This window comes from Triticum aestivum, chromosome 7B, assembly GCF_018294505.1.
Source record: "Triticum aestivum cultivar Chinese Spring chromosome 7B, IWGSC CS RefSeq v2.1, whole genome shotgun sequence".
Lineage (NCBI taxonomy): Eukaryota > Viridiplantae > Streptophyta > Magnoliopsida > Poales > Poaceae > Triticum > Triticum aestivum.
Window position 1 is genome coordinate 190,358,135 of NC_057813.1, and position 15,815 is coordinate 190,373,949.

At 51.7% G+C, this 15,815-nt stretch overlaps 1 protein-coding gene across 2 annotated transcripts; it reads right to left on the reverse strand.

Moving 5' to 3' along the window:
* Positions 1–8,931: 8,931 nt before the first annotated feature.
* Positions 8,932–12,238, reverse strand: LOC123159202 (OVARIAN TUMOR DOMAIN-containing deubiquitinating enzyme 12). Of its 2 annotated transcripts, XM_044577026.1 has the most exons (6): positions 11,928–12,238; positions 11,156–11,221; positions 10,065–10,138; positions 9,878–9,932; positions 9,312–9,425; positions 8,932–9,200 (listed from the first exon to the last, which is right to left on the reverse strand). In XM_044577026.1, exons 1-6 carry the CDS (start codon positions 12,120–12,122, stop codon positions 9,162–9,164), a joined length of 543 nt encoding a protein of 180 aa, XP_044432961.1. In that variant the 5' UTR covers positions 12,123–12,238; the 3' UTR covers positions 8,932–9,161. The 2 variants fall into 2 exon arrangements, with proteins under 2 accessions (XP_044432961.1, XP_044432962.1); XM_044577027.1 differs by lacking the exon at positions 11,156–11,221.
* Between the last annotated feature and the right edge of the window lie 3,577 nt (positions 12,239–15,815).

The window sequence follows — 15,815 nt, forward strand, 5'->3', positions numbered from 1 at the left end:
AAAAAAGAAGAACAGGGCTAGCCATTTTCAGGAAGAAAAAATATATCAACTGGTCCCGTTATGTGCTTAATAAAAGCGTACATGTGGGCTAGATGGGCCACAGCTCCCGCACAACACGCAGTTGAGCTTCGTCTCTGAAACTAAAGAACAACTGGGCGAGCTGCTGGGTCCCTGGTGTTATCCGTTCATTGTGTAATTTTCTCATTTATTGACTACATTGACAATGGCGTGGGACCTAGTTGTCAAACAATTAGGAGGAATTATTTTTTTGGCTTGTAATAATGAGGCACCTGCTTGCGAAATGCAATGACCCTGGTGGGTCCCTACTGTCAGCCTCTCCACGTATAGTCATCTCCTGATTCCTCTTGGTTGTTGACCATGTTGACAACGCCAGATGGCGGAGGGCACAACGAGTGAACCAAGGCGGAGAACGACGGCGAGGCCTCAGACGGGAACGAACATCAGCCGTGGAAGATGCGGCAGTGTAGTGGTAGGTGGAAGGGAGTACGAGGGCAACAACATGCAACTCAAGCATACAAATGGTACAAAAAGCCCAAGGATTAATTGCTCATCAAAATTTTAGACAAAACCAAGATTGAAGATGGCAGTAACATCTAACCCAACCACTCTTTTTTGCAGTCACAAACAAATGGATCGGTCTGATCCATAAAATCAACATCCTGTGCAAAAAAATTATTTTAGGATGACTGCAACTTGTTGTAAATAGAAGCCGAGCATGTTTAGAAGCCCATTTTTCCACCTGAAACTTCTTTTTTTGCTGTTCAACATGTCCGTCCGTGAGAAATCTCTTGCGGTAAAAATTAAGCCTCATGGACAATAGTAACCTCGCATTCAACAGGAAGAATGTGACAAAGCTTCTGTTTGCCTGGTTGGATGCATATTCTTCCATCGTTATTGTCCTCAAACGAATGTCATGAGAACTGAGAAAATCCTGGTGTTGATTACGCCACCGATTGGTTATATGTTTTGCTCCATGTGATTCTGCCTAAGTAGACATGAAGATTGAAAATAGTTAAGGTCTGAAAAAAGAGTATGTCGAAAGAACGACAACTGAACAGCTAATTCTAGTACAATATATACGGGCTTTCAATGTGCATGAAATCATCACCTCTATATATAACTTCTCCAAAGATCAAAAGCATCACAACAAGCCAATAATTATGTTCAGATCAAAACTAAACATTCTGATATATATGATCTTGACAGAATCCAGCAGCATTGATAGGCTATCAATGGACGAACTCTTCATTGAGCATATAACATAATATTAGTACCCAAAGTGTACTCCAAGATGATATAAAACTTATGCGCACAAATGAAAAATGCAGCTTATGATTACAAATGTATAGATGATAATATACGGTACCTGAAAAAGTGAGGAGCCAAACACCAACTCCTTGTGATCATTAAACGGGTCACGAATTACACCCAAGGTCTCCAGTTTGGGCGCAGAGACGACATTTAATTGTGAAGGTCTATAACAATTATCAAGGAGCAACCTTTGAAGTGAAGGGGCATCTTCAATGACGAGTTGCTGTCCTTCAAAACAATTTCCAATGCTTTTAAGGTGATGCGACTTTATTTGGAGGCAACTGATACGGATTTCTATTCCCAAAACAATCAGCAAGCGCTCCAGGGCAGGGCAACTAGAGTGGATGATGCTGTGCAGTGAGGCCTCCAACAGATAAACCACCACAAGCGAAAGTTTTTTTTAGCAGTGGGAGTTGAAGCATTTGTACCAGATCGTCTGGTAGATGGCACCGGGCGAAGGTGGCGGTGTGGAGAGAGAGGAGGAAAACCGCGTGATGGACAACGGTGGTGTGGGCACGAATTCTTGGTGTGTTCGTGGTATGAAACTTTTGTGGTAATGGTACAACCCAAACTACTAGAGTTTCCGAATTCAGGGGATGTCAGCCAAGCGTCCACCGTGCCAGGTATGGACAGCAGGTAGCGTGTCAGGATGCAGAGGCATTGAACGGGGCCCTGCTGGTGAGAGGAGACGATGGCTCTGAGGAGATCAAATTCAGGAACGACAGATATCTGATGACGGTCGAGATTGAGGGGCGCGGTGCGCCATAGAGGGCGCCACCGAGTTGAGAGGACTTGTGTGCGGCAGCAATCCTTGGTGGGGAGAAGCGAGATGATCTCCTCAAGGATGACGTCCGGGAGATCGCTGATGCGGCCCACCAGAGATTCTACCGGTTCCTCAGATCCGGGTGGGGGGCTTCCCGCTTCTCCCCGCGCTACCGGGTGCGGGACTACAACCGGCGTCGCTGCTGGCGGGAGCCTCATCTTCTTGGCGCTGGGGCCAGCCAACTCCATTTTCCTTGTGGGCGTCGCGCCGAGCTCACGAGTTTGAGAAGAGTAGCCAGAGACGAGCCTAGTGGCTGTGCGAGTGGGGAAGAAGGAGGGCTGGGGATTTCTGTAGGAGTGGAAGAAGAGGAGAAGGCGTTTTCTGTATGAGTGATGACGAAGGTGAGCTGGGGTTTTCTGGACGAGTGAGGAAGATTGGGGAGCGGGGGGAATTGAGGGGAGACGGAAGCGGGAGAGCGAACTGTTTGTGTTTATAAGGCCCGCTGCACTAACTACTCGCTTTTTCCCAAGAACCGCTCTCTTCTTTTGCGTTGCTGCATTGGAGCTGGCGCATGGACTTGCTTGACTGGGCATGCATGCAGGATGCATGTGCCCGTCGGCCACTGCATGCGCCTGGTTTGTTACTAGGCCTACTTAATAGGGTGGTTGTGGAGTAAATTAAGGAGATTTATTTTCTCTATGTGCATCTTATTTTTTTATTTTTTTGAGCGAATCTGTGTGCATCTTCTTGGTCTTAGCAATTGGCTCATGGGCCTAATAAACCAGGACGAAGGGAGTATAAGTGGAAGCGAGGAGGAAGGAGGGTTTTTCTGGGATCACCCCCTCTTCAAGAAATATGGGCTTCTCCTTGCAAAAACAAAAACAAATGGGCTTTAAGATGGATAGGCTTTTGTATCGGCCCAGTCAGCTGTGTCGGTGTTCTGGGAACGGGGGTCCCCAGACTTGCCTGCCTGTGGCCTGCGGCGTGGCTCGAGTGGTGGCCCAGTACGGCCCATCTTTGTCAGTGCAAGACTCAAGACCCTCACGAGGGGCCAAGCCTCGCGGGGCGGATGACACGAGGCTTCCTCAGGAGCGGCGTCGCCAGGTAGGCTCGCAAGAAGGCAGAGAGATCAAGGCAGGGGTACCTCGCGAGGTGCTCGTGACGCAAGCCGTGACGATCGAGACCAGGCGAGCGCCAAGCGAACGCCGGCCCGTGCAGTGTCCTTGTTTCCTCTTTGGTGCAAAGGGGGTAGGCATAGGCGTGAAGTACCAAGGCATCAGGCAAAGGTTGCCATTTCAGTGCAACGAGACCAAGACCAGCAGGACGGCAGGATGGAGGTCACCGTGGAGCCCAAGACGGCGTCATCGCCAGTGCCTTTGGCAGCCAAAGACCAACTTTAGTCAGGATAACTTGTACTAGATGTTCCCCTTCAAAATGGCCGTTGTTGGCGCCCTTCCCGCTCAATATTTGGGAAGAGGACCAGGGCCTCTATATATAGGGCCAGCCACCACAGTAGGATAGAGGGATCTCATCGAGTTCTCATTAGATCGACGGGCGATCGAACTCACCCAAGCAGTTCATCGCACCAGCTGAAGAACACCTCTCGCGAGGCTGTTCGTCCTTTGTACTGTTCATCATCAACCCCTGAGGCAATCGACCACACCACACACTGGAGTAGGGTATTACACCACAACGGTGGCCCAAACCGGTATAATTCTTTTGTCCCTCGTGTTGTTCATCGTTTAGCTTAGATTCTTGCGAGGCGATCACACATGGAGTGGTAGGGGGAAGATCTTCGCGCGCACCCTAGAGTTCGAACCTTAAGGATCTGCTGGAACCCAACATCCGACATTTGGCGCGCCAGGTAGGGGTGCGCCGGAATCTTTCTTCCGCTGTTCCGTGTTCGATCTCCCATCGTGTCCATGGCTGATGCTCTCCGGGCTCGCGCCGAGCGTCGGGCAGCTCTCGCCGGCCGCGTCGCCTAGATGGCTCCCGTCGGCGGATGCCCCAGTCGTTCCCCGTCGCCTGCTGCCAACGCCGCCACCGGCCCAGCGGGGAACGAGCAGCAGGCCTCATCGCTGCATCCTTCGATGTGGCGGGAAGGCCGCACCGCCACCCTGTCGCTGACTCCAGCTGGTTCGTCGTCCCATGCCCGTCGCGCCCCCACGGACGCGCACACCGTGTTGCTCCTGGCGCGTGAGCTTCTGCACTACCGTCCCATCGACGACCTCTACGAGGAGTGGCTCGCTCGTATCACCGAACTTGTCAGCGCCGCAGGGGGCTCCCCAGCGCTGTCCCTCCCGCTGCCTCACCCTCCGTCCTGTGCGGGTGGTGCAGCCTAGGAGGTGCCTCCACCACCTCCTCCCCAAGAAGGCGCCCTGGCTCCCAGGCGCGCGGCTCCAGGACGAGATCCACCGCGTCCGGCGCCTGCACGACAAAAAAGGAGCTGCCAAGAAATCCCTCGTCCCCAAGAAGGTGCTCGCGTGCTCTCGGCACTGGCACGCCATGAACGCATCCCTGCGCCAGTACATCAAGACCCTGCACTGCTCTAGGCAGCGGCGCGCGGGAATCCTCAAGAGCAAGCCCCGCATCAGCAGAGAGCTCCAGTGGCCACCGCAGGTTGCCGCACCTTCACCACCGAGCTACGCAGTGTCGCCTGACCAGGCAAGTTCAATCGGACCTGCCTCCTTGCTATGACGGCACTGCCGATCCTGTGGAGTTCCTACAGCTCTACGAGCTAGGCATCGAAGCCGCCAACGGGGACGAAAAGGTCATGGCGAGCTGGTTTCCCATGGCACACAAGGACGATGCCCGCACTTGGCTCCTGAACCTGCCCCCTGGCATGATCTCCTCCTGGGACGAGATGCGCACTCGCTTCATCGCCAACTTTCAGGGCACTCGTGACCGACCACCGGCCGTGGGTGACCTGCGCCGCATCAAGCAGCAACCCGGAGAGACCTTGCAGAAGTACATCCAACGCTTCAACAATGCTCGCCTCAAGATTCCCAAGGTGACCGAGGAGGCCATCATCTCGGTGTTCTCTGATGGCGTCCGTGACGTCAAGATGAAGGAGGAGCTGGCAATCCACGAAGATCTGTGCACGTCTCTGGACTTGTTCAACCTGGCGACCAAGTGCGCAAGGGCTGAGGAGGGACACCTTTCCCTTCTCGATCTCCCGGCTGCAGATCTAGAAGAGAAGAAAGCCAAGGCCAAGGATGTGAAGCGCAAGGGAGCAGCTGTGCTTGCAGCGGAGCCGAACCTGAAGCGCGGCAGGGACCAGCCAGAGTCGTCCAAGGGCAGCCGGTACTGTGTGTACCACGACCTCCATACCCACAACACCAACGAATGCCAAGAGCTCAGGGCCGTGCAAGAAGGCCTTGTCGGTTGATGCCCCGAGCGCAACGATCGGGGCTGCGGCCGAGGTGGAGGAAGAGGTGGAGGACGATGGGACGACCGTGGCCCTCGCCAGGGGTGGCGTGACCGGCCTCGCGAGGACCGCTGGCAGGACCAGCCTCGCAAGGGAGCTTGGAGGGATCAGCCTCATGAGGATCGCCCGCAAGGCAACATAGGGCTTCCTCCTTTTCCACCGCCACCAAGAAAGAATGACGACCATCATCAGGACGAGGGGGCTGGGGGCTTCCAGGAGCCGCGTGCAATCGCTTGCATCTTGGGCGGCGGTCAGGCCCCAGCCTCTCAGCGCATCTTCAAGCAGTTTGCTCGCGAGGTGAATGCAGTCCTCCCGAAGCTTGAGGCCACGCGCCCTCTGAGGTGGTCCACGTGCGCCATCGCATTCAGCTCGCCCGATCAGCTCAAATGCGCGGCAACATCTGGTGTCCTCCCGATGCTCTGTTCACCAGTCATCAGCAATGTGCAAGTCACCAGGACCCTCATCAACGGCGGACCAGGGCTCAACGTCCTGTTCGTCGAGATGTTCAACAATCTTCAAGTGCCATATGATCAGCTTCAACCAACCAAGCCTTTCTCATGAGTCACTGATGGTTCCACTATCCCGATAGGGTAGGTCCGCCTCCCTGTCACCTTTGGGCATCGCAAGAACTACCGTACCGAGCTCATTGACTTCGACGTCGCCCACATTCACCTGCCATACAATGCCATCCTCGGATATACCGCTCTGGCCAAGTTTATGGCAGTGACTCATCATGGCTACAACGTCCTCAAGATGCCAGGAAGTGGCAGAGTCATCACGGTCCCCTCGGGCTGCATCATCCCCAAGCCGCTTGGGCCTGACCCGATGGCGTGTGCCTTTTTCTGCATCTATCTAAGTTGATTTGCTTCTTCATGCTTAACCTGCTTGAGATAATCGCCTGCTCGATTGACACCTACCTTTGGAGCCGCTCGCTCTGGCACGACGCTTGCGCATGGGTCTGTCCCTGCAACGTCGACAAATCTGAGTGGTCGGTCTCTGGCCGTGGCAGCCCCGCAAAGCGCTACCTCACCAGACCCTCGGTGCCTCAATCACTCCCTCGGAGCAACCAATGGCTGGCTGGCAACCGTAATGGCAGTCCTTGTTTTCCTCGTATCGTGTGCAGGATCCACCTAAGGAATGGCATGGGAGGCGTCGTGAGATCCCTCTCTCTCTCTCCCGTGCGGTCTGCTCGTGCGTTAAAAGGGGGCACTTGAGCATCGCGACTCAAGGGCTCTTACTAGCTCTCCAACCCTCACCCCCTGGCCTTGACCCACGGCATCGCGACCTGTCATACCAGCGGCGGGTGAGCTCGCTCGAGGGCCGGGACCTGAGGATGTAGAGCATGAAGAAAAGTGCGGGGAAGAAGGGAGAAGCTCACAAGGACCCAACCCAGCGACACCCCAGCTGCCGGCGTGCGGGCCAGGCACCTCGCTGAATAACGACTCCAAGCTCATGAGATAAGTGACGCCCCTGCAAAAGCTAAATCAACACTACTCTAAACCCTCGCCTAGTGAGGCTCTGTCACGGCGACGTTGCCTTCCTTTCTTGCCCAGCGGAGGCTGCTTGAGCGCTAAAGGGAACCTCCTGAGCATCGCACCTCGGGGGCTCTTACTGGACCTTGGGCCGCTCACCTCCTGGCCTTGACCACGGCATCATGACCTGGCATACCAGCGACGACTGAAGCCTGCCTGGGGAGCGGGACCTATCAGCGTAGAGCACCAAGCCCTCGTGAGGACAGAAAGGGGGAGCCGAGCCGAGACAGGACGAGCATCTTGCATCACTCCATAATAAGGATAACATTCACAAAAGACAGGGCAGACGCCTTACATACCCCCGCGGGGTGTTTCTTCGATTCCTCGTAGGGAACAAAAGGAGCCAATCCTAAGGAACGCTAACTACGCACGCCATCACAGGAGACGCCATCATCAATAGTGGGCCGCCAAGCGCCGGCGCCAACCTCATCTAGATCAGCAGCGTCGGCAGCCAGATGCAGCTGCCCTGCTCCGAGCGCGACGCGAGCTTGGGGGCTCGTAGCTGTCGTCGCTCGTCTCCGGAGTCACAAGAAGCTCGGGGAGTCGCTGGACCCTCCGGCTTCTCCGCTGCTACCAGAGGAGCTGCTGGGGGAGCGATTAGCAGGCCTGGCCCTCGCCACTTCGATGCCCCGGCTGCCTTCCTTGGGGTAGCACACCAGTCGGCGTCCATCCGCGTTGAATACCTTGAAGAACATCAAGGAGGCGCCATCGTATTCAAGATGAATTACGAGGGCACCCCATGTCCGGCAGACCCCGGCGATCTCGCCCCAGCCCCGGGTCATGTAGACCATGCCCGGAGCGACAACCTCGACCTCCGCTCCGGTCGCAAGGGTGCTGCAGTTAGCATGCTACAGCCAGAGCGCCAGAGGCCCCCTCGGCGGTATATCGAAGGCGAAGGAGGGAGGAAGGCGAATCCAAGAGCGTGGGGGCATAGCGGCGTGAAGCACAAGGTCACGAGAAGAGCCCTAAGCATGGACCCCAGGGGCGATGACGCGGATCGCCGTGACTCGTCGGCATCGCCGGCGGCGCCGGCGGTGCCGCTCGGCGTCTCCTTCTCCAGAGCCCTTTGGCTCGGGCGTACAGGGGCAGCGGAAGCCCAGGCAGCGGCCGCTCATACCAAGGCCTCGACGTATCCTTCCACGCGACCACGTCGCGGTCGGGGACGGGCCGCTTCTTCGACGGAAGCGGGTCAGGACCCTCTTGGGGGGCCTTCCCCTTCTCTTCCGCTGAAAACCGGTGGATCGGCGCCATTGGTGCAAAGTGGAGCAAGGGCGAGGAAGAAGGAATGAAGCAGAAAGATATGGACTACGGGGGCTCTCGCCCGTCCGTACTTATAGTCTGGAGGAGGCCAACCGTCGGCCTCTACGATCACAGGTAATCATGACCCATTTCTGCATGCAGGGACTTGTCAAGTTGAGCAGTTGCCGAGGCAGGGTGGGGAAGCAGAGACGCCCACGTCCAATCAACCGCCACGCGGCGCCCAAGGCCGCAGGCTGATGGGGCCCTCGGCGCTCCGCACTTGCCCCTTCATTTCTCTGCTAAGCCAACACTACTAGGAAAAATGCTACCAGTAGCGTAGGTTTTTTGCATAACAGTAGCGCGGGCACCCGCGCTACTACTACGACGCTACAACTAACTTTTAGCAGTAGCGCGTTTTCCCCCACGCTACAGCTAAAAAAGTTACTAGTAGCATGTTCCTCCCGCGCTACTGCTATCACGTTCACACGCTACTAGTAATGAAATAGTAGTAGCGTTGGGTAAACTACTAACGCTACTAGTATCCTATATACTAGTAGCGCCCAATTCTTTCCCACGCTACTGCTAACCTATTAGGAATTAAAAAAAATAAAATCAACCAATTCCATTCCATCACACAGTTCCTCATTGTAACGGCAACTCATGTATAATTCAAATCACACAGTGTTGTGCGTAGCAACTTGGTAAGCAACTACCTAAGTAAGCTCTACTGATATTACACATCGGGCAGCCTCAGCAAGCCACACCTGACCGAAGGTAGCCGCCGTCGTGACTTGTGATGCCATCATGTCCCTCTCCCTAGCCCTTGGTTCCAGCTGGCCCCAGTCGATGTCGTCCTCGTGTCTTGCCACTAGAGGGCGGATGAAGCCATGTACAAATGCCCCGCACGCTGAAACCCGAACACCATTAAGATTCAGATTCAGAATTGGCCACATACCGAATCAAGTGTATCTGAATGTTGATCATCTCTCGTGCTCGGGGTGTCTGGTCGACTGCTTACCCGTGTGCTCGGGTGCCAGAGGTAGAGGAGGAGGAGCGAGGCGAATACATCGACAACCACGCCACCGTCCAGTCCACGAACCTCTTGACGACCGTCGACGTCGCCACCAGAACCCTGCAGCATTACCAACATAGGTTCAGAAACTTCAGATTCTTTGGGAAGAATGACATGGAAAACAATGCGGTACAGGTCGATGCCAATGTGCTACAAATTTTACATGTGCATATGTACTTTCTTGGAGCACACATGAATATAATAAAGTAGATGACTTAGAATGCCAACACTGGATGCATTAATATTGTATATAAGTAATTGTTAAAGCGAAATTAATGAAAAGCATTTACACTTTCTTGCACTGTGAGTAAGCATATGGATGGAGGAGTACCTGTAACGTACATGATTACATTAACTTATCGCTTGAATCTTGCTTTTATTGCTGGTAGACAAAAAGAAGAAACTAGATTGTGCAAAAATTTAGAAACAAGCAGCTCTGCTAACAAGTAGTGCATGTGTTCCTTTATGCTATTCTCGAAAAGTAAACAGAGAACTGAATCCTGTAAATATACCTGACAATTGCCATCTCCGTTACCCTTGAGCTCAACCAGGACATACAACACCAACCTAAATAAGGCATCATATTGGGGTCAAATGACAGACAATCAGAAAAGACCTACCACGGGGCACGGAGAGTATACAGAACATGTCTTCATGTATAGATTTATGGGATGACAAGTATACTGCAGGGGTATTTACCTGTCAAGAAGTCTTCGGTGATCTGAAAAGGCTTCATCAAAAGAAGGAATGTCTCCATTTGTTTTAGGGACATGCTGCAGTAGCAAAGTGAATAAGTAACAAAAACTTTAGACATAACAATGATCTTCAAGGCAACACATGCAAGTTAAAGTAAAACTTTTCAAAGAATGAGTTTCTTGATCATTGACGGAGAGTTAGAGATGCAGGTTCTGAACTTTTATTTTCTAGATTGATGAGTAACAAACTCATTATTAAATGCTGAAATGGGGCTTGCCTTAAGATGGGATGTAAAGTTGCAAAAACTATCACAAAGAACAGTAAAAATGGAAAATAGCTCATCATTTGTATTGATAGGAACAAACATAAAACCTAACCATGGGCATCTACTAGGTAGACCGATAATTCTGCATTTAACATATTATCTGAACCACAAATAGTGTCCGGCATCCTTTAGTAATAACACAAGCATTCTTATGATTACTTAGCAGGAACAAGCAATTACAACTCCTTTGGATACAAAATAGAGGCACTTGTACTGAATTCAGCTTGTTATCATAAGTTTTTATAAAAGGTTCATATAAAGTTTTCCAGTAATACTTATTAGAAAAGTTATCAGTTGGAACAGAGTATTAGAGTGGGATGATAACATCAGTTGCTTCCTAAACACTAATCAAAACAGTTGCTTCTTGGATACTAATTTCCCTGACGCTGACTGAATCTGAAGACGATACTTTGTTGCTGCAGCTAATTAACTTACATTGACAATGACTTCTCCAAAACAGAATTCACAATTGATGTACTACTATGTGAATAATACTGTGTGCTGGTTCTGATTCTTCTAGTGAGATAAATGACGAGGCTTAGGTACTAATCAAACGCTGCCTTCTACTTGCAGACTTTTGGATTGACAAGCTCAGAAGTGACCTAAGCTGGCAATATTATCAACTCCAGAGCACATCACCAGCAAACTCAACATCATTATGTTATTCCATCCCAGATAAAGTTCACATGTTAACATTTCATCCCTCTGCAAGAGCTAAAGTGCAAGAAAACAGAGCATGGAAAACGAATGCACCAAATAGCATCCACACCTTATCCGCAGCCGTGACGACAGACGCAACATTGGACCTGTCGAAGTTCTGGAGCCCCAAAATGATCTGCAGGTGCAAAAGGCCAATCACTATCGTCAGATCCCAACAGCAACATTGCAGGTTGCTCTACGCTTCAACCCAGAGATGGCTTCTAGACTAGCACTATCCATCCATCACACAGTGAATTCAGTACAAATAGTGCCGCGCGCATTGCTATCTTCTTCGGGGCTCGAACATGGGCTGGAGCCCTCTGCTTCTTCTACATAAGGTGGAGCTGCACCGGCGTTTGTTTAGGAAAGGGGATTGAGTCAGGAGGGGATGACATGTCTCCATTTACTGTGTGCTGGTTAACTGAAGATTGGTAGTACTGCTGCGCGAGGACGGAACCACTGCTGAACCACTTCTGCGCGAGGACAGGGCGGATAGCTGACGATCTCGGGGCGGAACCAGTGCTGCGCGAGGACGGTGGCGGGGCGGTCGGCCTCGCCGCCGACGGCCCACGAGGCCTTGGCCATGGCGACCTATGCGAGCTCCTCCTGCAGCGCGTGCGCGATGACCTCGTCGTTCTCAACCACGTCGACTCTGACCTCGAGGGCAGGGGCGGTTGTGGGCATGTCGTAGCCGTCAAAAAGGGCGCAGGCGCGCTGGGGCTTCACCGCCCCGCGCCTCTGTCGCCCAGCACCTATAGCGGCAGCGCCCTCTGTTCCGTCAGGTGACAGAGATGAAGGGGGCGGGTCGAGGAAGGGGAAACAGACCGGCGGCACACTCGCACCTGGGAGACGCGGGAGCGCAGGTCGGAGAGGAGGCCGCCGACTGCGGCGGCGTTGCAGGCGTAGGCGTCGGAGCTCCGGTCAAGCTCGTCGGGCAGGACCGAGGAGGAGGCTGCCACCGAGGAGCGGTAGGCTGCGGCGGCAGCGGCCCGGGTGTTGCCTGGACGGGGCCGCCGCGCAGCGAGTCGGCCAGGCATCTCCGGCAGAGGACGATGATGGACGGGTTGGTGGGGAGTGGAGTGAACATTCTGTGTTAGAACTCTTGATCTAGATCGATCTGGTTCGGGGTGGGTGGCGTGAGAACGTGGATTTGACGGTTGGTGGCATAGCAGCAGCGCGGTGTGTCCCACCTGCGCTACAACTATCCATCTAGTAGTAGCGCAGATTTTATACCCACGCTATTACTATTGTGTGTTGAGTGGGCAGGTTGGAAATCATTTAGTAGCAGCGCAAGTTTTTTGTTCCCACGCTACTACTATGTCATACCAGTAGCGCGTTTTTTCTGCCGCGCTATTACTAAGTAGCAGTAGGGCGGGTCAAATAACCCACACTACTACTAAACGTCTATCTATAGGGGTTTTCCTAGTAGTGCAAGTCTGAGCGCGCCTTGGGCCCGGGGGCTACTGTCGGCGTTCTGGGAGCGCGGGTCCCCAGACATGCCTACCTGAGGCCTGCGGCGTGGCTCGAGTGGTGGCCCAGTACGGCCCATCTTCGTCAGCGCAAGACTCAAGACCCTCACGAGGGGCCAAGCCTCGCCGGGCGGACAACACGAGGCTTCCTTAGGAGCGGCCTCGCCAGGCAGGCTCGCGAGGAGGCGGAGAGATCAAGGCAGGGGTACCTCGCGAGGTGCTCGTGACGCAAGCCGTGACGATCGAGACCAGGCAGGCGCCAGGCGGGCGCCGGCCTGCACAGTGTCCTTGTCTCCTCTTTGGTGCAAAGGGGGTAGGCGCAGGCGTGGAGTACCGAGGCATCAGGAAAAGGTTGCCATTTCAGTGCAATGAGACCAAGACCAGTAGTACGACAGGATGAAGGTCACCGTGGAGCCCAAGACAACGTCATCGCCAGTGCCTTTGGCAGCCGAAGACCAACTTTAGTCAGGATAACTTGTACTAGATGTTCCCCTTCAAAATGGCCGTTGTTGGCGCCCTTCCCGCTCAATATTTGGGAAAAGGACCAGGGCCTCTATATATAGGGCCAGCCACCACAGTAGGATAGAGGGATCTCATCGAGTTCTCATTAGGTCGACAGGCGATCGAACTCACCCAAGCAGTTCATCGCACCAGCTGAAGAACACCTCTCACGAGGCTATTCGTCCTTTGTACTGTTCATCATTAGCCCCTTAGGCAATCCACCACACCACACACTGGTGTAGGGTATTACACGACAACGGTGGCCCGAACCAGTATAAATCTAGTGTCCCTCGTGTTGTTCATCGTTTAGCTTAGATTCTTGCGAGGCGATCAGACGTGGAGTGGTAGGGGGAAGATCTTCGCGCGCACCCAGAGTTCGAACATTAAGGGTCTGGCAGAACCCAACATTCGACAGGCTACCCGTTTTCGTACTGGAGGGCCTTGTGCTAGAGGCAGCCCAAGGCACTCTCCAGCTTATTGCCCATTCGAAAGAAAAAAAGAGATGCCTGCAACTTATGGCTACTCATCGGTAACCTTTTTCAACTTGGCATCCACCAAATTAGAGGATGCGGTACTGGATACAGACACTCACATTAAACTAAACTTCAGAAGATACGGTATGCATACTAACATTCAAAAGAACAAAAGTTCAGCATGTTTATGCATCTCAATGATTCAACATACTATAACAAAGAAGAACAACTGTTGAAGAATGGGCAAATCTGATAAATGCCCCAAAGGAAAAAGATGATGATCTGGATGTATATGCCAAGAAGAAAATGGGACACAATACCATGGCACACATGTACAAGGAGGTCCCAGACAAAGCACTAGAGACTTTCTCTTTTGGATCAGTCCATTTTCTGTTGTCAGGGCTGCCTACTATCAATTGGATTCTGAGGCACACTTTGTTGCCCAAGTCTGGTGACCACAACATGATCAGAGGGCATGCCATCAATATGTTGCATTTATTTGATGTGCCACAGAAATTCAAAGTCATGAGTCTCATAGTAGAAACCATTAAGAGGACTGCAGTAGATCATAAGAGGAGCTGTGGATATGCCCCTCAGATTCAGGAATTGATCAACTCAAAGATGGGAACTGGCAAATATCTATTGGATAGGGAACACTTTCCACTCTATCCAGACTTTGAAGACAATGAGGTTGTCATGAATGAGGATGATCCATCATCAGTTCAAGCTCAAGAGAAGAAGGAGAAGGCAAGAAAGGAGAAGGCTGCCAAGATGCCAACTCAAGAGGAGGCATCTGAGTATTTCTTGAAAAACAAGCAGGAGCAGCTTGGTTACTTGATAGCATCATCTCTGACGATTGAGAAGGGGTTGGCCACCTTAACTCAGAATCAGGAGAGCCTAGAGAGAATTATGGAACAAAAGTTCTATGATCTAGATGTCAAAGTAACTGAGATTCAGTCAGTTGTGGAGCAACTGCAGGATGAAATGCAGGAGAGGAAGGGCAAGACAACCACAAATGTTTTTGCCAGAGTGCCTAGAGCTCAGAGGTCAGCTGCTGTGCTAGTGCCAGACACTAGAGCAACATCTTCAGCACCAGCTACTGCCCCTTCAGCTCCAGTGCAACCAGCTTCAGCATCAACTCCAGCACCCTCTACATCAACTGAAGCCTTCATCCTTGGAGTTATCCGCACACCACCAACTGAAGATCAAGCCTGAGAGTCGATCTAGCACTATGCATTTTCTATGAACTTTTTGGTAACTTGTTGCCAAAGGGGGAGAAAAATGTATAGATCATAGGCTTCGAGAGAGAGAGAGTGTTGCTTTTGTTCTCTCTTGCTTTGTTGGTTTAGACTTGTTTGCTTTTTGATTGGTTGAGATACTATGCTTGTGAGACATTGATGATCATGTGTTTGATCATAAGCTACACTTATGCATGTTTGATGATATTATCCTATCTATCTTATGTGATCATTCACTTTGCTTGGTGATGAGTGCATGTATTCAATACTTATCATTTTGAGCGCTCCACCAAGATGTATGTGACATGGAAGAGTAACCCATGAGCCTAATTCCTTGTGCATTTGCAGTCCAAAGCAAATTTTAAACTATGCACAAATTTAGGGGGAGCTCTTGCTTATCACATACTTCTCAAAGCGACGATGTTTTTATTCTTATTATCATTTGTCGAAGCTTTGATCTATATGTTGTCATCAATTACCAAAAAGGGGGAGATTGAAAGTGCAACTATCCCTAGGTGGTTTTGGTAATTCATAACAACATATAGCTCATTGAGCTAATGCTATTCCAAGACTATTATTTCAGGAAAGCTCAATGAATGGCATGGCATGGATGATGAAAGTGGATCCCTCAAAATACTAAGGACAAAGGATTGGCTCAAGCTCAAAGGCTCAAGACTCTTCATTTTATATTTTAGTGATCCAAGATCACATTGAGTCTATAGGAAAAGCCAATACTATCAAGGAGGGATGAGGTGTTGCTTAATGAGCCTCTTGCTTCATGTGCTTTGTGATATGCTCCAAAACCCTCAGCTACTTTCCCACATCCACAAATGACCTAAACCCAAAGCCAAAATCGGTCACACCGATTCTTCCAATCCGGCGCCACCGATTCCAAAAGTCATAGCCACTGCCACAAACCCTAAGCAAATCGGTCCTACCGATAGGGATCTCGGTCTCACCGAGATGGGATTGTAATCTCTCTGTTTCCCTTCGTAACGTTTCGGTCTAACCGAAGTGAGCGATCGGTCCCACCGAGATTGCAATGTAAA